We start from the raw sequence: 23215 nt of genomic DNA, 5'->3' as shown, positions 1-23215 counted from the left end.
GTCTTCCTCACCTAGTTCTTTTCAAGTTTTCTGTTGTAAAGTATAACTATCATGGTAGGAATCATTAGAAGCATGATAGGATGCATCATGTTAGGTGATGGCATCATAGAAGCATAGGATTGAAAGCAAGAGCTCGTGACATCATCATAAAGAAGCATGAAAGATAGCCGAAATAGAAATCTATGGTTGTTACCTATAGAAGGATATAGCTCTTGGTAACCTCATTAGAAGCATAAGTAGTATTTATGGGAAAAAGAAAGTCATCTAGTACAAAGCTCATTATACATCATTCAAAAGGAGCATTTGTAGGATGATCAAGATCCTCCGTTGGAATCTTCATTGGAAGGTTCACCTTCTAGAAGAAGTAAGTGTCTCGTCGAGAATCCCATCTTGTACGGGATTCATGGGATGATGGTATGATGTCAAAAGAAGTGAAGCGGGTCAAGGGATTGAAGTTCTTTCAATCAAGGAAGCTGCCAAAGGAAGTCTAGATGACCAAAAGAAAGAGATGAGGTATGTATGCTTGTACTTGATAAAATAGAGTCATGTCATATGGTTGCAGATATCATGAATGAGTGCTCTGCCGAGCATGATCAAAAGAAGGATCCCCTCCTGTGAAAGGATGCATGAAGGCATGCTTCACACATTGACTAGATGAAATCAACATAACATTGTTGATTTCGATGTGCTCTAGCCATGAAATTTGGTGGAGATGCCAAAGCACATGAGATCTCCAAGACCCAGAAATGGTTTGGGTAGATTCTTCTCGATTTAGGAGATATTAAAACAATTAATATTAACACTGGGTTAGAAGGTTCTAAAAGACATGGATCAAGCCAAATCTAATCTTAGTCGTTGATTAGAGATGTAATCTCAGTCTTTGAAGGACCATCAAGAAAAGTATAAGAGGAGGCTTGAGGCTTAGTTGGAGAACACACTAGAATGATTAGTCATTCGATTTTTTATAGTTGGGTTTGCTAAGAAAATTTGAATCAGTGATCAATTTGCAGCAAGGGGCAGTGAGTACTGGACAGAGAGGCAGAGATAGTGTCGAGAGGCCAGCGCAAACGCAAAAAGAGGCAAACGCTGAGCCAAAGCGAACACGCAGAGCCCAACAGAGACAGCGCAGAGCCAGAAGGGCCTGCGTCATCCACGCAGAGGGCAGCATGAGTGATGCAAAGGGTCGTAGAGGCTACGCAGTGCCTCAAAGGGCTGACGCAGAGGGTTTCAGGCTGACGCTGAGGCTAGGTGGGCTGGTACTGAGCTTCAGAGGTTGCTGGAGAGGGTTTTGTGGGGCATCTTTTTTGAATAATCGCTTCCGAATAGAGAGGTATTACTACTGGATTATTTTCTCTATCGGGTGAGCCAGTTTGGCACCCAATTGTACTCAAAGATAGACTGCATAATAAAATAAACCCTCAAAATTGTTGCACTGGTTTTCCCGCATTGGGTGTTTCCGATGACGAGTTGTCCAAAAATAACGGTGTCACTTGTGTGTTTGCTATTTCTTTCAACTGTTGATCTATAGATGGTTGAGACTCTGTTCTGTTTATTTCAATGTTTATATGTTTAAATAACTTGTTCGTAATTAACAAGTAGGAGGAATAAACCAGAGAATACAGATAAAATTTCTTATGGTTAGACTTAGAAATTTCAACATGGTATTAGAGCATGGTTGCAGATCACAAGGGAGCTGAAGCAGAGCATTTGCAGCAGAAACAGCTGCCCCGAGTGACAAAAGTTGTTCCTAGCAGAAAACGACGGAGAAGGGTTGACGCAGAGGGACTGCGTCATCAGTTCGGGCCAGAGAGAGGTCAGTGCAGAGGTTGAGGAGGGCAGAAAAAGGCTCACGAAGAGCCACGCAGAGACAAGGAGGGTTGATGTAGTTGGCTTGGGGAGCATTTCAGCCAGTGTCGGGATTGTGTAGACCCTAGAGGCTCAGTCCTTCGGTTGTTGGGGCTTAGGAAGCTGTGGGCAGTTTGCGAAGAGTGAAGCTGGTGGGGTGTTGTGGGCAGAACAGTACCTAACGGGTCAAAACCAAGGTAGAGGGAGTCACTACCAAGTTGGATTTCTAGCCAAGGAATCTGGATCAGTGTTGCAGGTGCATAGGAGATCAGAGAGGGGCGACTCGACGGTTGGCGGGCAGATTTCCAGGAGGGAAATCGAGACTCAGAGGGAATCTAGCAGAGAACTTCCAAACGGGAAGTAGCGACTCAGAGGGAATCGAAGAGAAAATTTCCAGAGGAAAGTAGAGACTCAGAGGAGACAAAAGGAGGAGCAAAGAGATGGCCATGAATGGACTGGGGGATCAAGAAAGGCTAGACGGGGCGTCCAACTTTGTGGCCTGGAAGGCCAAGATCATATCCAGTCTAGATAGACATCGCATCAAGGCCTTCGCCTTGAGAACAGTGGCTATCCCACTTGACCCAGCTAACAATGAAAAGTACAACGAGGCAATGGCTAAGGCGAAATGCATCATCCTTGATGGGGTCAAGGATCATGTTGTCCAACATATTGCCGAGAAGGAGACGGCAAAGGAAATGTGAGACGCCTTAAAGACATTGTACCAACATACTTCCGTGCAGAGGAAGATGTTACTTAAGAATCATTTGCGGTCATACCAAATGCAGAAGGGAGAGCAGATAGATCACTTCCTCGACAAATTAAAGGAGATCCGGGACCAACTAACTTCCATAGGGTCCACATCAGATCAGGAGTTGATGGTAAGGACTGCCCTAAATGCAGTCTCCGAGGAGTGGGAGACATTTGTCCAGAGCATTCTGGGCAGGGTGACTCTTCCAAATTGGGAAGAATTGTGGGCGGCTCTTCGTCAAGAAGAGATCAAACGGTTGTCGAAGACAGGAAGTAGTAGCAAAGTAGTCTGAATCAAGAAGGAAGAGGAAGAGGATGCAGCTTTGGCATCCGCGGGGAAGCAGGAGAAGAGGAAGAAAAAGGACCTCTCAGAGATAAAGTGCTTCAACTGTTGGGAACTAGGGCATTATGCAAACCAGTGTCTAAGAAAGAAGACTAAGGGAGAGTCGTCTGACTCCAAGGCAACGCCAGCGAAGGCGGAAAAGGAGGTAGAGGAGGATGACGATTGTGCCATGAGTGCTCATGTACCTCTAAAGAAGAGGTGGGGAGACATCGAACTGTAGTCAGGAGGACTACATGTTGGAATTTCTAAGTCTATCCGTCAGAAATTCTTCCTTTATTATCTGGTTTATTTCTTCCTACTTGTTCATTTACTTAACAAGTTATTTACCATGTAAATACTGAAAATAAATACAAGTACAGTATCAACACATACAGATCATCAACAGAAAGAAACAAGAACACAAGTGACATAGTTATTTTTGGACTAATGTCCCCGGAAAAACCCAATGCGGGAAAACTGGTGTAGCTATCAAAGGATTTTATTATTAAGCAGTTTCAGAATACAATCTGGGTGCCAGAAATGGCTCACACAACAATGAATGCCCTCAGCAATAGTACCTCTCAGTCGGAGAGAGATATCAGCTCCAATCTGCTCCATGAAATCTCCCAGCGTCAGCCTCTCGGGTCTACGTCAGCCTCTCTGGCCCAGCATCAACCTATTTGGCCCAACGTCAGCCTCTCGGGGCTTTGCGTAAGCCTTTGGAGCCTCTGCGTTTCCCACTCTGGCCTCCTCAGGCTCTGCGCAGCTCCTAGCTGCCTCTGCATGGCCTCTCGCTGACTTTGTGTCAACCCTCTCCCGGCTTCTACGTTGATCCTCCCCGTACTAACTCTACCTCTTTGCTACTGTATTCACTGCCCCTCAGCTGCAACTCTGATCACTCCATCTATTTCCTCAGCAAGCCCTGCCCTAGAAAATCGAATTCTTGATCAACTCAATGTGTTCTCCAACTCTCCCTCAAGCCTCTTATTATAATTTTCTCGTTGACAATTCAATGGCCAGGATTAAGTCCCTAATCAACGGCTAAGATTAGATCTGGCTTGATCCATGACTTTTGGACCATTCTAACTCAGTTTTAGATTAATTCAGATTAATATTTTATTTTCCCTAAGTTTAGACTTAGGGACTCCATTAAAAATAATAATTATTTTAATATCTCCCAAACTGGTTAAATTCTGCCCAAACCATTTCTGGGTCTTAGAGATCTCATGTGCTTTAGCCTCTCCACCAATTTTCAAGGCTAGAGCACATCTGATGCTACCCCAAATCAACACTCCCTCTTAGCGAGGACTGCGCTCTAGTAATACTCCTCACTGAGTATCACCTTGATCATCTGGTGTCAGTCCCTGTGCTGATGCTAGGTCTGCTACCCAACATCCTCTGCACTGCTGCATTATGTATTGTTACCCATGGCCCTGCCACTGCCACTACTGCATCCGTACGGCAGCTCCCTTTGCATCTGTGTTGCTGCCCATAGCCCTGCAACTGCCACTACCACTGCTACATCTGCACTGCATCCCCTCTCATCATGCTGCATCGTGCTGCTCCTAGCATTTCCACTGCTAACTACTGCACTACAACTCAGTTATTGAGAAGTAAGTAACTGATCTCTCAACTCTGACATCCCTGTCAGGCTAGAAACACTCCTGATGCTGAAGCTCCCTCTGTCGCTGACAAGTGCTCCCTCTCTGACCTCTGCGTTGCTGCAACAACTCTATGCCTGCCTCACGCTGTCCTAGGACTCCTACACTGTAGCCCTCTCTGTTGCTCCATCTGCATCCATCTCTACCAACATCCATCAATCTTGCTACTCCTCTTCGAGGCTCCTGTAGCAAGGTATAATCCAAGAGGTTGGGTACCTCGAGGATCCTACCCCTCATCGCTTGTTGTCCGTCTGACTACAGCTCGATGTCTCCCCACCTCTTCTCTCGAGGTGCATGAGCACTCATGGCACAGTCGTCATCCGTCTCAACTTCCTTCTTCGCCTTAGTCGGCGCAGCCTTGGTCTCAAAAGCCTCTCCCTTGCTCTTCTTCCTATGACACTGGTTCGCATAGTGACCCAGTTCCCCATAGTGGAAGCACTTGACCTTGGAGAGGTCCTTCTTCTTTCTTTTCTCCTACTTTCCCACAGATGCGAGAGCCACATCTTCTTCTTCCTCCTTGATTTTGACCCCTTTTCCGCTACTCTCCACCTTGGACACCTGTCTGATCTCTTCTTGACGAAAAACTGCCCACAGTTCCTCCCAATCTGGAAGGCTCGTCCTGCCCAGTATGCTCTGAACAAATACCTCCCAATCCTCTGAGACTGCGTTCAATGCGGTCCTCACCATCAATTCCTGATCCGGTGTGACCCCTATGGAAGTTAGCTAATCACGGATCTCCTTCAATCCACCGAAAAAGACATCTATCTACTCTCCCTTCTACATCTGATATGACCGTAGTTGGTTTTCAAGTAACATCTTCCTCTGCATAGAAGTATGCTGGTACAATTTCTTCAGGGCCTCCCACATCTCATTTCTCGTCTCCTTCTTGGAAATGTGTGGCACCACATCATCCTTGACACCATCAACGATGATGCACTTTTCCCTGGCCATTGCTTCCTCGTACTTGTCATTTTATGCTAGGTCAACCAGGATCGCTATCATTTTCAAGGCGAAGTGTTTGATGCGATACCTATCTAGAATGGACAAGATCCTGGCCTTCCAAACTACGAAGTTTGAAGCTCCGTCCAGTCTATCCTGATCTCTTAGCCCATTCACTGCCATTTCATTGCTCCTCTTTCGACTCTTTCAAGTCTCTCTACTTCCCGTCTGGAAGTTCTCAGTTTGACTCCCTCTGAGCCTCGATTTCCCTTCTGGAAATCCCTCTGCCAATCCTCTACAACAACTCCCTCCTCCTTGGTCTTGCCCTGTTAGGTACTATTCTGACCACAGTACCCCACCAGCTTTGCTCCGCAACTTACCCATAACCTCCTATACCTCACCAATCTAAAGGTTAGAGCCTCTAGGATCTGCGCAATCCCGGCACCAGCAAAATCCGCACGTCCTGGCCATGGGCGTCAATACCTCCTAACTGAGAAAGATGATCAGGCACTACGTAGGTCAGGTCTGCTCTTCTCTGCCACTACGTTGATCCACCTCCTAGCTCGCACTGATGACGCAGGCACTGCATCATTCCCTTCCTTGCTACTTTCCGCTAGGAATAGCTTCTGTCACTCAGGACAGTTGTTTCTACTACTGCTGCTCTACTCGGCTGATGCCCTCGGTTACCCTGTGATCTGCAACCTCCCTCTGATACCATGTTGGAATTTCTAAGTCTATCCGTGAGAAATTCTTCCTGTACTATCTGATTTATGTCTTCCTACTTGTTCATTTACTTGACAAGTTATTTACCATGTAAATACTGAAAATAAATACAAGTACAGTATCAACACATACAGATCATCAACTGAAAGAAACAAGAACACAAGTGACACAGTTATTTTTGGACTAATGTCCCTTGAAAAACCCAATGCCGGAAAATCGGTGCAGCTATCAAAGGGTTTATTATTAAGCAGTTTCAGAATACAATCTAGGTGCCAGAAATGGCTCACCCAACAAAGAATGCCCTTGGAAGTAATACCTCTCAGTCGAAGACAGATATCAGCTCCAATCTACCCCACGAAATCTCCTAGCATCAGCCTCTAGGGTCTACGTCAACCTCTCTGGCTTAGCGTCAGCCTCTCGGGGCTCTGCGTCTCCCACGCTGGCCCTCCTCAAGCTCTGCGCAGCCCCTGGATGCCTCTGCATGGCCTCTAGCTAGCTCTGCGTCAACCCTCTCCCGGCTTCTGCGTTGATCCTCCCAGTACTAACTTTGCCTCTTTGCTCCCCTCAACTGCAACTCTGATCACTCCTTCGATTTCCCCAGCAAGCCCTTCCCCAGAAAATCGAATTCTTGATCAACTCAACGTGTTCTCCAACTGTCCCTGAAGCCTTTTCTTATACTTTTCTCGTTGACAATTCAACGACCGAGATTAAGTCCCTAATCAACGGCTAAGATTAGATTTGGCTTGATCCATGACTTTTGGACCATTCTAACTCAGTTTTATATTAATTCACATTAATATTTTATTTTCCCTAAGTTTAGACTTAGGGACTACATTAAAAATATTAATTATTGTAATATCTCCCAAACTGGTTAGATTCTGCCCAAACCATTTCTGGGTCTTGGAGATCTCATGTGCCTTAGCCTCTCCACCAATTTTCAAGGCTAGAGCACATCTGTTGCTACCCCAAATCAACATAAAGACAATGAGGGGCAAGATCCTTGAGGTACCCAAACTCTTGGATTATACCTTGCTACGAGAGCCCCGAAGAGAGAGTAGCAGGACTAGCAGATGTCAATAGAAAGGATGCGGATGAAGCGGCAGAGTGTTATAGTGTAGTAGTCCCAGGCAGCGCAAATCTATCAGGCTGCAGTAGTGCGAGAGGCACAGAGGAGGTCGCAACAGTGCAGGATGGCATAGAGAGGTTTGCAGCGCTGCAAGAGGCAAGCAATTGTTGCAGCAGCATAGAGGCAGTGGATGGAGCACGTGATAGCGGCTGAGAGAGCTTCAACATCTGGAGTATTTCTAGCCTGACAGGGATGTCAGTAGTTGGGTGGATCAGTTGCATACTTCTTAGTAACTGAGTTGCAGTGCAGTAGCAATTGGTAGTAGCACGATGCAGCATCATGAGAGGGGGTTGCAGTGCAGATGTAGTGTTGGGAGAAAGGACCAGCAGCAGCACAGATGCAAAGGGAGTTGTCGTACGAATGCAGCAGTGGCATTAGCAGGGCCATGGGCAGTTGTATAGGTTGCAGCAGTGCAAAGGATGTTGGGTGGGGAGGCCTAGCATCAACACAGGTACCGGTACCGTATAATTAGAGTAATGCTCAGTGTGGAGTATTACTAGAGCAAAGTCCTAGCTAAGAGGGAGCGTTGATTTGGGGTAGCATCGGAGGTGCTCTAGCCATGAAAATTGGTGGAGAGGCTAAAGCACATGAGATCTCCAAGACCCAGAAATGGTTTGGGCAAATTCTTCCCGGTTTAGGAGATATTAAAATAATTAATATTTTTAATGGAGTTCCTAAGTCTAAACTTAGGAAAAATAAAATATTAATGGGTATTAATATAAAACTGGGTTAGAAAGTTCTAAAAGACATGGATCAAGCCAAATCCAATCTTAGCCGTTGAAGGACCAACAGGAAAAGTATAAGAGGAGGCTTGAAGGTCAGTTGGACTCTGGAGAACACACCAGAGTGATCAGTGATTCGATTTTCTAGAGTGAGGTTTGCTAAGAAAAGTCGAATTAGTGATCAATTTTTAACGAGGGGCAGTGAAAACTGGACAGAGAGGCAGAGATAGTACAAGAGACCAACGCAAAAGCAGAGAAAGGCAGATGCTTAGCCAGAGGGAACACGCAGAGCCTAGCAGAGACAACATAGAGACAGAAGGGCATGTGTCATCCACGCAGAGGGCAGCAAGAGTGACACAAAGGGCCATAGAGGCTGCACAGTGCGTAAGAGGGCTGACGCTGAGGGTTTCGGGCTGACATTGAGGCTAGGTGGGCTAACGTTGAGCTTCAGAGTTTGCTGGAGAGGGTTTCGAGCTGACGCTGAGGGCAGGTGGGCTAACGCTGAGCTTCAGACTATGCTGGAGAGGGTTTCGTGGGGCAGATTTTCTGAATATATGCTTTCGAATAGAGTTATTACTGTCGGATTATTTTCTCTGTCGGGTGAGCAAGTTTGGCACCCAGCTATACTCAAGGATAGACTGCATAATAAAATAAACCCTCAAAATTGCTACACCGGTTTTCATGCATTGGGTTTTTCTGGGGACAAGTTGTCCAAAAATAATGGTGTCACTTGTGTGTTTGCTATTTCTTTCAGTGATTGATTTGTAGATGGTTGAGAGTTTGAGACTATATTGTGTTTATTTCGATGTTTATATGTTTAAATAACTTGTTCGTAATTAACAAGTAGGAGAAATAAACTAGAGAATACAAATAAAATTTCTAACAGTTAAACTCATTAATTTCAACAAATATGTCCTCATATGAAAAATGAGGTGGTTGACAAAGTTGAAGGAACTTTGATTAGAAGTTTCAGGGAGGAAGTGTGTAATGGAGAAGGCAATCAACATCCGAGGACTAGAAGATTTGACTATGATATCTCCATGGGAAAGATATGGAGATCTTGATAAAGTTTGAAAAAGAAAGAGACCATTGACGTTGTATATCTTTTTGGAGATGTGTCAATATATGTGCAGGATGTTGATGCAAACAAGGAGATGTCATGATGAAAGAACATCACAAAGGTGCTTTTGATTTAATGCTCATTTTCTGTTTTTGAACAATATCTGGATGGGCTAATGCAGGGCTACCAAAGGAAGAGTTGTAGATGTCATCTACAACTGACACTCATGGAGTAGGATGAAAGATCCTGAAGGAAACATGATGTGAAGAAGGTAGCAAGGTATGAAGGAAACGCCAAATATGGACTAATGGATCACTTTCCAATGAAAGAAAGAATGACATGACTGACATGATTCATGAATGAAAGTGATGGATGGTCGATGCCCTACGAAGTCCCAAAAAGATGAAGACTCCTAAATAAAGAAAAATAAGTTCATGACATTGATAGGAGGAGCACTTAAAGCAGTTGGTTTTCCCATGATATCCACCTAAAGAGTTGTTGGAAGCAAGTCCATGGTCAAGTGGGAGCATGGTCAAGTCCATGATTAAGAGGGAGCTTGCGTACATCCCTTCACTGAAATGGGCATATGCTTCCCTAACTGAGAGGGAGGGATAGACGAATCATTCTTGTCTTCACCTGGGAAGATAGAATGAAGGATTGGGTAAGCATTCGGCATCCGATACTCTTTGAGGATGTGGTAGGCAATCCAAGATAAGAGTAGTCATAGAGGACCAATATTCTTCGAAGACTGGGAATCCAAGATAAGAATAGTCCTGGTGGAACATACTCTGAGAGAACCGGGTGGGGTATTGTTGATTTGGGATAGCATCGGATGTGCTCTAGCCACGAAATTTGGTGGAGAGGTTGGGGCACATGAGATCTCCAATACCTAGAAAGGGTTTGGGCAGATTCTAAACAGATCAAGAGATATTAAAATAATTAATATTTTTAATGGAGTCTCTAAATTTAAACTTAGGGAAAATAAAATATTAATGTGTATTAATATGAATCTTTGTTAGAGTGGTCCAAAAGACATGGATCAAGCCAGATCTAATCTTAGCCGTTGATTAGGGACTTAATATCGGCCGTTGAGATGTCAACAGGAAAAGTATAAGAGGAGGCTTGAGGGTCACTTGGAGAAAACACCAAAGTGATCAGTCATTCTATTCTCTAGAATGGGGTTTGCTAAGAGAGATAGAATCAATGATCGGGAGAGCAGCTTAGGGGCAATGAGTACATAGAATCAGAGAAGGTGGAGATTGTGTCGGGAGAGCAGCGCGGCAGCCAAGGAGAGTGACGCAGAGCCAGCAAGGGCTCATGCGGGGCCACGCAGAGGCAGCCAAGTGTTGTGCAGAGCACCAGAGAGGCCAGTGTGTCTGACGCAGAGGCCCAGAAAGCTAACGCCGGGTGTCCTAGGGCTGATGCAGGGCCAACGTGAGACAAAGAGGGCCTGACGCATTCCAAATTAGGCAGACGCTGGGGTTGCAAAGCAATTTTGTGCTGAAGAGTTGCCGGAAAGATTTTCCGAGGTTTCAGCCAGGAGATTTCTCTCAAACTATGAGGTATAGCTGCTAAGGAAATTCTCCGTTGGGTAGGCCAGTTTCGGCACCCAGATTGTACTATGATATTGCTTAACAAGAAAACCCTCAGATAGCTGCACCAGTTTTCTCGCATTGGGTTTTTCCAGGGACATTGGTCCAAAAATAATGGTGTCATGTGGTGTGTTTGTTCTTGTTTCTTTTAGTTGTTGATCTGTAATATGTTGAGCATGCACTGGTGTTTATTTTCAGTATTTACTTTGTAAGTAACTTGTTAAAGAAAAATAACAAGTAGGTAGGAATAAATCAGAAAAAGTGCATGAAGGGTTTCTAAACTAAGTAAACTTAGAAACTTCAACAGGTATGTTCTGAGAGAAACAATGATGAGGGTATCTATAAATCATTGGTCTCGCTAGCATTGTGCTCTGATCTTGTGGAGAGATGAAGTGGTTTGTCAAGGCCTTGCTATGTGACAACATCGGGTGATATGATGCTAAACAGATGGGTTACCAATCTCACTCTTCTTATGAGAATTCTTCAGATTGAGAATGTCCAAGTACCTTGTATCGATTATGAATACCTCCCTAGTTAGGAGGGAATGTTGAAATATATAAGTAGGTTCGATCTTCATAATGGCATATGTAATCATGACTTTATGTATTTAATGAAAAGTGAAAAATAAATTTATTAATTGTATTCTTGAGGCATGGGTTTCATGCTCAAGGGAAATTTATTTTTAGGTCAAGCACCCATTGAGTGCTTCTAGGTTTGTCATAAAGTCAATTGAGTCATTGTCATGTACTGAAGACCCACTTGGGCATGTTACATATTGTAAAGAAAAATGTATTGACTCAAAATAGAGTCAAAAGACCCTCCAAGACCTCGTCATGGCACAAAGATCAAGTCGGCCTACACAAAGGGACAAGTCGGCCTCAAGATAGCAATTCGTACCCCTCACAAGCCTCTAAATAAGAAGGAATTCGACCTCAATTGTACACTCATTCAAACAAGTTCGATCTCCTCAAGATAGAAGCTAGAAAACAACGACGAAGAACAAGAAGATCAAGATCAAAGTTTTTGGGCCTCTCTCTCTCTCTCTCTTTCGTTAGGGTTTCTACAGTTTCTGGGCTAGACAAAATTTTGAAGCTGCCTCTAGGCTATGAAGCTGCAAGGTTGAAGCTGTGAAGCTGCAAGGTCGAGATTGTGAAGCTGTAAGGTTGAAGTTGTGAAGCTGCAAGGTCGAAGTTGTGAAGTTGCCTCTAGATCGAAGTTGTGAAGCTGCTAGGTCGAAGTTGTTGACGCTGCTAGGTCGAAGTTGCTGAAGTTGTTAGGCCAAAGTTGCTTAAATTGTCGCTGGAAGGTCGAAGTTTGTTGTTGGAAGTTGTGGAAGGAAAGCTCATCATGAAGGAAGGATGACTTGGTCTTGAACGGTCTTGGTCAAGGGTCATAGGTCTTGGAATTCGTGAATTGAAGTTTTATAAGAAGAGAAGGATTCTAGTGGGTTTTCCTCTCAGTTGGAGAGGTTTTGGACCTGGCTGATCCCCTGTACCTTGTGTCCTATTGTCTCATTGTTCTTTATGATTTGGTAGTTTTTTTATGATAGAGAACACTAATAATAATAAAGGAAAGAAGAAGTTAATCAAGTAAAGTAAAAATATGTCACAAGCAGTTATCAAAGTAAGAGAAATCACCTACACTTGTTTCCCCCTATATTTTTCAACATTAACTAACCAATTGTGAAAAAGATGGAAATAGTGATTCACCCCCTCTCAGTATTTCCAAAGGATGAAGCATTTCGAGCCCAAAAAGGACATGATGTCATCACATTTTAGCCCTACGGCTTACACATGTCAACTTATAATGGAAAAGTATGTTGTAAAAGCTAGTGGGTTGGCTTGTAACCCTAATTTACTTTTTGTCCACTCAAAAGAAAACTTGTGTAGGGGTTTCTTAGTTAGAAATTAGGTGAGGTAGACCTCATATAAATAAAAGGTCACCTCACTCATTCATTCATCATCACTTGTGGATTAATTCGACCTCTTCCAGAGATTGGGCCTAGCTCTTGTACCTCGCTACTCTTGTGGAAATGTGATCTTTGTGGATTTTTTGCTATTGGAGACTAGTCCTTGTTGTGGAGATGTCATTTTGGGATAAAGAAGGATTGTTCATTGATATCTTGTGAGTACTTTTCTTATTGAATATCTTTTATGGTTATTGTATGCAATGTATCTTGCTAGGGTTTCTATATTCCATGTCTAAATGCTTATCTTTATATGAAATTCTTGGTGAAAATATTGCATGCTTTAATTAAGAATCTCAAACTTCCCTGAAGTACCTAGTAGATAGATTTTCTTCAAATTTTATCCCCATATTGAATGATAGCTAGGGTTTGATAGATACGGTTTTAAAGTGAAAAGTTAGGGTTTCCCCCTTATTCCCTTCCAATATTTGATATTTCCATGGTAATATTTCCCTTAGACACCATCTTTCAAGTAGATAAAAGGCACTAGCATCCATATTGATGGTCAAAAACAAAAAAACTTCAAAATCTCTTATTTTTCTTCTCTTCCTAAACTTTTGGCCATGAAGTTTTCGGCCCTAAATTTTCGGCCCTTCAAGGCAAGCTGCCAGGGTTAGGGTTTGAGGTTGAATTCAACTAGAACATGAGCATTGAGCTGGTTGGAGGTTGTTCTACCTTGTTGAGCCTTAAAACATCAAAAGCTAGCAATCTGCATGGTTGGAAGTCCCTACCTAGGGCTGACATCATCAACCCTAAGAAATTCTAGGGCTAGAAAAACCCTAATTCAACGCCAAGGCTTTAAATTAGGCTCAATTAAAGGTTTGTGGATCCATTTGATGATTATATCATTAAAACAAACCTTTTCTCTCTCCTTGTAGGCCTAGTTGTGCTACTTTTGAATCATACATCAAAAACCCTAAGTTACAAGTCTTTTATAGGTTGCTTCTAAGGTACTCCATTCCTTTTCTTGTAGAATTGAGCCTTTTCCTTAGCTTGAGTATCTTAGATGATCCTCTTTAATTGTCACTTTTGAACCCTAGACCAAGAATATCCTTTAGGTGACCTAAACTAGGAAACCTCTTGTGTTCAAGTAAAGAGTAGGAGGTAAATTGTTGAGGTGACAGTGGCATCCACCTCATCATTGTGTCTTGATTTGGCTTTTACTCAAGATGAAGCACTTGACTTTACTCAAGCCCTCCTTCTTGCCCAGCTTGGATGTTGACCCCTCACCCTTACCCTTCTTGCCAAAACCCTTTCCTTTGCCTTTTTTGGCCAGGCTGACCAAGGCTAGGTTCTCCTCTTATTAATGCAAATAAACCTTGCATTTCATTAGATTAAGCTCACTTTTTTTCTTAAGTTATTTTAATAATTAAAGTAATTGCTAAGGTTAAGAGTCAATTAGACAACTTCCACACATCTAGACACTTAAACATGTGCTTAAGTATTGTTTGAGCTACAAACATCAACATACACACACACACATATTTCTCTCAGGATGCTCCGCTCCCAAGGTTTATTTGGAAATGGTGTTCTCACTACCACAGTACCACTCCACTTCCACACTCTGACAGCCTAGGTTGAGATTGACTCTAGGTTTGTAGTTGATGGGGGTATTACACAATACATGTGCAAGGTCGATGGATTCTCTAAAACCAACGAATCAATCATTTATGAGCATTTTATGGTGTTTGGCATTGAAATCTGATTGATATCTGCTGATAGGTCTTGTAACAAACTTTATTATGCATTCTCCTTACACATATAAGCTTCTAATGTTTGACATGACTCCATTGCCCAATGGATTAGGCACCGGTCTCCTCAATTCCACCATTTTTACATTATAAAAACTTAAAAACAATCAACTACAATGATCTGATTTTCAGATCTGAATTCAAGGATAGGTTAGTGATTTTATCTAATGGATTCTCCCCTTGTTGGAAAAACGCCAACTTAAGAGTGGTGCTTCTATTTTACCTTAGGTTTGCATCTTTGTGTTGGACTTAGAAATCTTGAAGTGCATATCTAGAAAGAAACAGTCCCATTAAATGCCCATACACGAATCACAAAGAGAATGCCCGTTCTATCTGAGGATTCCCAAGGTCTTGTCTCTATATTGTGCAGGAGATGGCTTGTAAAATTGTAATCACATCTTATCACTTTTCCCAAGCATCATATGTAATTTTGGTAAAATTTGCTCCTCTTATGATCTTTCTTTAAAGCATAATAATGAGTACAAATGTAGATGCTCACTTCTTAAGATGAGAGGAAAGCTAACACAACCATTTTTTACTGATCAGATGAAAACTGCTGCAATTATTCTGTTGATTTCTACGAAGTTATAACTTATTACACGTCCAACCACACCGATTTTTGCTGCAGATGCAACTATTTCCAATTTGTTTGCTAATAAAACTTAGACAATTGCACAGGCAAAAACTACAGTTGCAATGGCATGTTTTCTCAAATGAATGATAAATGATTGATCGTAATGTTTGCTATTTGTTGGTTGCTTGTCATTTTTATAACATCTCACCTTTGACATTAAGATCCATGCATCATGATCAGACTACCAACAAGAGCCCATGTACAAAATTCTAGAGTAGAAGCCTTAGCTATTTTAAGAATGACAAGGATTTCCTCTCTGTATTGTGGAGGATATCCCTTTTGGTTTCCTTTTCTGAATGATATTGTCTATATGCATGTACACATTTTTCATATTTCAGGAGATGTTGCAAGCATTCCACAAGTTGTATATAGCACACCAGCCACCACCAGTTGTTAAAATTGGCAACTAGGGCCAAACTCCATGTGGGTCACCTTATTCATGGCTGATAATATCTTTCCTAGATTCCTCTCGTCAAGAGGTGTAGAATTGATCTAAAGATCATCCAATTCCGATAAGTATTTATGGAGATATGAATTTATTTTGATTATTGACAAATTATCAAAGTCAGCCAGCAACTTATGTAGGCTTAGACGCCCAACAAACACATCTATTCACCTTCAACGTTTGGATATAAATACAGGATGACTCCTCCTCATTTGGTCACTCACTTCTCATCATATCTCTCTCTCTCCTGCGCAGAAAAAGAGTCTCTTCTCTCTCCTGCGCAAAAAGGCTCTCTCTCTCACACGTGTGAAAAGAAGGACGCAGATTTCTTGAACTGGTGCACGGCAAAGTCTTGGACTGGTGCGCGGCGAAGTCTTGGACTGGTGCACAGCGAAGTCTTGGACTGGTGCACGGTGAATGACTCACCGGTGGAGACTTGACGAGTTCAATCTAGGGTTTGTTGCCCTAGTTTAGGGCTGATCTAGGGTTTTCTGCTGCTGATATAAATCAAATCTTTGTACTATTTCTCTCTGCTGAATTATTGAAGATAAAAGAAGATTTGATCAAAGGGTTTCCCCAGATTGGGGTTTGTCCCTAGCTAGCCGCCACATCTTGTGTCTCTTGTCTTGGCTTGTTTTCTGTTGATCATTTAAATGTTCTATCTGCACTTTACTTAATGTACATGTGATTGCTAATCTGTGGATAATAATAAGAAAGATAAGTAAACTGCTCTAAGCATAGAACATACCATAACTTAACACCAGTCCTAGTGACCATTTTCAGCCACATGTGGGCATTGAAAATTTATCTAATTTCTTTCCTGAACCCTCTTGTTCTAGAGATGTTCTTGGGAGTGTTTAAATATTTTAGAAATGTGCTCATCCTGCAGGGGAGGTTGAAATGGGGCTAAAGGATTTTGTGAAAATTTGCAGTAATTTGGCATATAAGGCCATTCACAAAAACGTCAGTTATGCATGTAATGTTAAAATTGTCACATTAGTATTCTGTAAAATTGAGTGAAATATTCCTGGATGTTCATTCTTTTCTTTTACTAGATTTTTCTGCCAATGTGTGAAAAAGATACCAATCTTGTCTACCTTTAATTTTTAACATTAGACTGACTACTATACACCATAGAAGCCTAATTTAACCGACATATAACATCAGTACTTGAAGAAAGCCAAAAATAATATGTTGTTGAAACATCAAAAGGACATGTAGGAATGAAATTTGTAAGAAACAACTTTAAGAATAAAAAACGACTTTAAGAATGTAAAATAATCTTCAGAACTTTCAAAATAGCCTTCAAAAAGAACACAGATAAAAAGCAATTGGATTTACTTTGCAGAGTAATACTTACATTCAAGTAAACTGTTACATCAATATTAACAATGTCACCATCCTGTGGAAAATGTAAAAGTTAGAAGATATGGATAGGCACTATCACAAACAAAATCAAAGTGTTCTAATTTCTAAAAGTAAGAACTAAAACAACTCCAGTTAGATATGAGTTGAGAAATAATAGAAAACCTCCAATGGACGTGAGTCTGGTATGCCATGACAAATGCATTCATTCACTGATGTGCAGACGCTCTTTGGAAATTGACCATAACCAAGTGGTGAGGGATATGCTCCGGCATCAATGATCATCTTGTGAACTGCTTTGTCAATTTCATCTGTAGTTACTCCTGGCTGTAAGGAGTAAAATTACCATACAGTAAATTGCCAAAAAATGAACCAATAACTGGCATCTTATTTAGGGTTGAGCCCACTGAAAGTATACATTTTGGATAAAAGGATAACTCTTCATAACACAGATCTCATACAATAGCTTTTCTGTAGCTATTGTTTTCTTCATCATCAAGCTACATACTTAAAGCAGTTTAAAGAAATATGTATTACTATGCAGATCACTATATAAAAATGGCATTAAATCTGAGCCAGATGATTTTGTTGAGAAGGATCATAATTTACTAAGCTATGGCTAAGATACTGAGAGAATTTACAAGCTGATTCTTACAACATGTCCTTAAAAGGAAGGAATTTCATTTCAAGGCAACTTGAGACATAATCCCTGTTATGCCAAGGTTCCAGCACTGCAGAAAGGGCAAAGAATTTCAGGGATGATAGATCATAAATACGCACATGCATGAACATGTTTTCCTCCCAACAGGTCGCAGGTTCAAATCCAGAAGCAGGTACAGTATGTACACCTTCGTAGAATTTAACAGTCAAATGGCCAGGTGAAGGCAGGTCCCTTGTCCCACAAACAAGGGGGTCTCATACATCAGTTTGGTGTTTAGCTTGGTCATGGCCTTAAAATTAGATTATTGTTATTATTATTATTATGAATACATATGGAAACAGTAAAAGGAGTGTCTCAAAAATATGAACTGAGGATGCTCCTTCAGATTTCTTAGATAAGACTATGTATTTTGCAAAGATTCTGAAGGGCAATTCAATCTAAAAAAGCATGTTATTATCCGATACATCATCTCATACATGAGAAGTGATTCAGAAAGCTGCACCAGGTATACCATTTGTCATTTGTTATGAACTTGATCCAATTCATATGAAATGGAAAAAAAAAAATACCAAACTGCTAGTTCAACAAGCTCAAATCAAGAGTGGAAGCAGAATATGTCACGTAAACCTCCATTTTATGATTAATAATGGTCATATCATTTTTAGATAATATATCGTATACTACACGAAACAACATGTGTACCAAGGATAGTACAGATTACCTTATTGTGGTCAGAATTGCAATAAGGTCAAAATAAGCACAAGTAGAGAAGATTTTTGCATCTTTGACTAAAAAATGACCTTCAGACCTGTTACCACACATCATCACACCCAAACATGTAAAATTCAACACATAGCGTAAACACATGTGAAAGTAAGAGGTTAGCCAGTGTCACCCTACAAACACTCCTCTGCACTTTAGACAACGTTGGGCCTATGTCAAAGGGAATTTCTCAATGGTTGCTAGCCTCACTTCATGTAGTATGGAGTGGGAGTAAAGTAAGCCTAACAACAAATACAACAATGAAAATGGTAAAGTTTAAAAAGATTGGGGATGATGAATGAAAGGGATCCAATGCCTTCTTGCTTGGGCTATGGAGTTATGGATGCAATCTAAGAGGGCATTCTAAAATGAAAGGTTAGTGGCTATAAATAGACAACACAACATTCTTTATAGCATGCCTAACTTGGTATACAAGAGACAAGAAGGTCAGAAGGGAACAGACTCCCAATACAAGCTCCTCGACCAAACTAGACATAGGAGAAGTCAAGCATTCACATATCACTTAAAACATCTTCTCTCAAATATAAGGGGCAAGACTACACAAAACAACATGTGTACCAAGGATAGTACAGATTACCTTATTGTGGTCAGAATTGCAATAAGGTCAAAATAAACGTAAGTAAAGAAGATTTTTGCAGCTTTGACTAAAAAATGACCTTCAGACCTGTTACCACACATTGTCACACCCAAAGATGTAAAATTCAACACATAGCGTAAACACATGTGAAAGTAAGAGGTTAGCCACTGTCACCCCACCAACACTCCTCTGCACTTTAGACAACGTTGGGCCTATGTCAAGGGGGATTTCCCAATGGTTGCTAGGCTCACTTCATGTAGTATGGAGTGGGAGTAAAGGAAACCTAACAACAAATACAACAATGAAAATGGTAAAGTTTAAAAAGATTGGGGATGATGAATGAAAGGGATCCAATGCCTTCTTGCTTGGGCTATGGAGTTATGGATGCAATCTAAGAGAGCATTCTAAAATGAAAGGTTAGTGGCTACAAATAGACAACACAACATTCTTTATAGCATGCCTAACTTGGTATACAAGAGACAAGAAGGTCAGAAGGGGACAGACTCCCAATACGAGCTCCTCGACCAAACTAGACATAGGAGAAGTCAAGCATTCACATATCACTTGAAACATCTTCTCTCAAATATATGGGGCAAGACTTTTCCCACAATGGATACATATGGCTTTAACTCCTCTTCAAGATAAATTCCTCCTAGATTTAGCTTTATCACTCTCAAATCTGAACCTGCAATCACAAGTATACTACAGGTATGCCTAGAACAAATAGCCACATAAAAGATTTCACAAAAATAACAGCATAACTTCAACCAATTGCTTGCAGCTAACATGCTCACAAGTTCTTCCATTCCAAAATTCTCCAAGTACAAAACGGAGAGAGCAAACCTTTATATAGGTTTCAGCTCAACTCTTCTCTTCAATAAATATTTTCCTAAGAAGCCCATACAAAATGTGTGGATACAATGTTCTAGATGAGTATGGTGCCACATCTCTCCTTACTTCATCATCTTCATGCTAAAGCAAAACCTGAGTGCCATTTGTCCTCCTCACATGCAAGGTGCTCTCTAAGAGATAATTAACTCCAAAATAATAATAAAAGGCTTAGTTAAATAGCAAGGGAGAATTTACACAAGGTGTGCATGAATGCCAAGTGCAAAGCTCAATTATGAGGGCACTTCCCTAGAAATAACCACCTCCAAACAATAATAATATTGCTTGGTCAAACGAGTAGGGCAAATTTTAGTGGCCTACCATGTGTAAAGCTCCATGAATAATGATGATATTCTAGACAAGCATGAATATGGTAACTGTCTTCATTAATTAACTCCACTAGAAGCATTTTTGACCAAGAAAACATTAAATAACTCCCTTTAACAAGTGCACACTTGATTCTTGTATTTTTTTTGTGGACAGCTTTGAATAAAATAATCATGAAATGGTCATTGAACAAGAGCGCCCTAGGATAGAGTGCCATTCATCCACTTAAAAATCTCCATTACAATAAATTATTCATCCATGCATGTGCCCTTGAAAAATGTGCATTTGTGTCCACTTTGACCAAGCCAACCTTGAAGTTCTCACCATATAATAGGCACCCTTGACAGTTATAAAAATGGGTCTTCATCAAATCCATGAGATCTCAAAACATGTGCAACTAGGTGCCTTTTGACCAAGTCAAACCATCACCAATCACGTCACATGTGTGCAAAGGGTGAACAAGGTTATGCAAAAAGTAGATATGTTCTCATAGTGGAGCGCACCACCTAGGGATGTATGCATGAATAGATAAGGTGAATGAGGCGGATGGATGAAATGGATGGTCAAAATCCTACGACGTGTGAGCAATTAGCCTCCCTAGTCAACTCAATGCTCAACTAACACCTCAATTATTTTTGCCAAAGAATGAAGCATGAATGAGGTTGGCACGTGTGAACAAGGCGAAATTGAGGCTAGTGGAAATTGCTTTTTGTATTATGATTTTCCTCAACATATGTGGCACAGGGGAGCGCCTAGTCTTATGCGTACAACATAGACTTTAAGTTATAACCCCTAGTGACAAATTAGCAAGTAAATCTTAGGGAAAAGGGCCCTAATACAGAAATAGAACAATAATGTACTAATAGGCCCATACTTAGGCACTCAACCTAGGGTTTAGGGTTTAAATTAAAACATCCTTAATCAGTTAGGTCTATTCACACAGGATAAAAATGGAAACATGAGAATTGAGGGGTTAATCATGTATGAAACTTAGGAAACTATACGTAAATTAGTGTCATGTGCCTTATAGGAGATGAAATAAAGCGAAATGTACGCATAATTGTGAACTTTACTTTGGTAAAAAAGTTGAGATGTGGTGTTATACACAAATCACCTAAGAAAAATGGTGAAAGTGTAATGGAAATGTATATACACAAATCACTTGAGAAAAATGATGAAAGTGTGATGAAAATGTATGTATGAAATGCATTTCACCTACAAAAAAGTGATGACATGCTTGCAACAAACAAATTGCCTCGTTAAAATTATGTAAATGACATGGAACACTAGGTAAGTACATCACCATGTGAGAGGACATTCATGATATAAACATGCAACACAAAATGAAAGGGACTAGGATGTGGCTATGCGACCACCATGATGAATGGAAAAAGGACCACTTAAGCAATCTCAACCAGTATCCAACCTCTAGAAGGTTAGAATGATCACACCAACTTACACAAAACTAAGTTTACCTCTCATTTCAATATGAGAAGTAACAAGACCTAGCTTGAACAGCGAACTCATGCGAACCCAAGTTTTCAAAGGGACATGTTCACAATCTATGGCCTCCCTGAACCTTCTACCTCTTCCAAACTCGAGAGACCTCCGCCAAGAGGAGGAATTTGGATTTTCGAAGTCAAAATTATCTACACCAATAGGAAGAATTTGAGATTTTGAAGTCAGAAACTGTAACTTTAAATTTGGAATCTTAATTTACATCCCTCTGTTGATCAAGTCAATGGAAACAAAGATGTAAGTTGTAGCGACAAAACTTTAGAGTAATTGTGCTTTAAAATGTAAACTACACAATGTATTGTAAGTAATCTATGAAACCAAATTTGTCATATTTTCCTCAAGTGTCTGCATCTTACGAATCAGACACGATTCGCAAGAATTCGAATCCTAAATTCGGGACAATTCGTGTCCTAACGGGACACATCGTGTCCTAACGGGACACATCGTGTCCTAACGGGACACATTGTTTCCTAATGGGACACGCTCGAATCCGGGTCGTGTCCTGTTAGGACACAACATGTCCCGAAAACTGGATTCAAATCCGGAACCTTCTACCTCTTCCAAACTCGAGAGACCTCCGCCAAGAGGAGGAATTTGGATTTTCGAAGTCAAAATTATCTACACCAATAGGAAGAATTTGAGATTTTGAAGTCAGAAACTGTAACTTTAAATTTGGAATCTTAATTTACATCCCTCTGTTGATCAAGTCAATGGAAACAAAGATGTAAGTTGTAGCGACAAAACTTTAGAGTAATTGTGCTTTAAAATGTAAACTACACAATGTATTGTAAGTAATCTATGAAACCAAATTTGTCATATTTTCCTCAAGTGTCTGCATCTTACGAATCAGACACGATTCGCAAGAATTCGAATCCTAAATTCGGGACAATTCGTGTCCTAACGGGACACATCGTGTCCTAACGGGACACATTGTTTCCTAATGGGACACGCTCGAATCCGGGTCGTGTCCTGTTAGGACACAACATGTCCCGAAAACTGGATTCAAATCCGAAGAAAATGAAACCCGCAGGCTTTAGAAACAGCCCATTCCTATTTTTATTTACCATTTTCTCTCATTCCTTTTGCAAACAGTGAGTTGTCGGTTTGTTGTTAAAAGTTTGGAGCAAGGAGCGAAGGGTTTGTAGCGCGCAGCAAGGAAATTCAAGCACTAGGTAAGTGCATTTCATCTCTATTTTTTTGCATTTGTATTACAGCAGTTTGCATATGCATTTATTTTACAAATTTGTGCATGTTTTGTTCATTTTTTTTTACAGTATTCATGGCTCAATCAAGGGCAGCAGGTAGGGGGCAAAGGAAGGGGAAGAATGTCCCCATTGGAGATGCCCCTCCTCCCCCAATATCATCAAAGTCTGCTGCAAGTAATGTTGAGGGAAGACTTCCTCCTAAAGACAACATTGAGAAATATCCCTTGTGGAAATATGTCACAAGAGAGGATGGGCCAAGCACCAAGGGGAAGGGAGGAGGCAATGTGCATTGGAGATGCAATTTTTGCCACAATACTTTCACAAGCACATATTTTCGTGTGAAAGGCCATTTGTTGGC

The 23215-nt window shown here is 41.1% G+C and overlaps 1 protein-coding gene across 1 annotated transcript in view; it reads right to left on the bottom strand.

Annotated features, from left to right (window-relative positions):
• The window catches only part of MAP1D (methionine aminopeptidase 1D), a 494905-nt gene that overhangs the window by 329136 nt on the left and 142554 nt on the right, over positions 1-23215 (bottom strand). The window contains exons 4-5 of the mRNA XM_089372168.1: positions 17064-17225; positions 16894-16935 (exon numbers count right to left, since the gene is read on the bottom strand). Coding sequence (XP_089228294.1) covers positions 16894-16935; positions 17064-17225 — 204 coding nt within the window. The remainder of the gene's footprint in view (positions 1-16893; positions 16936-17063; positions 17226-23215) is intronic.

The sequence above is a fragment of the Pinus tabuliformis genome, chromosome 8 (genome assembly GCF_031772625.1).
Source record: "Pinus tabuliformis cultivar Carrire ecotype Pingquan chromosome 8, CPIR1, whole genome shotgun sequence".
NCBI classification, from domain to species: Eukaryota; Viridiplantae; Streptophyta; class Pinopsida; order Pinales; family Pinaceae; genus Pinus; species Pinus tabuliformis.
The sequence above is the reverse complement of the archived record's forward strand: the minus strand, read 5'-3'. Positions and strand labels throughout refer to the sequence as shown.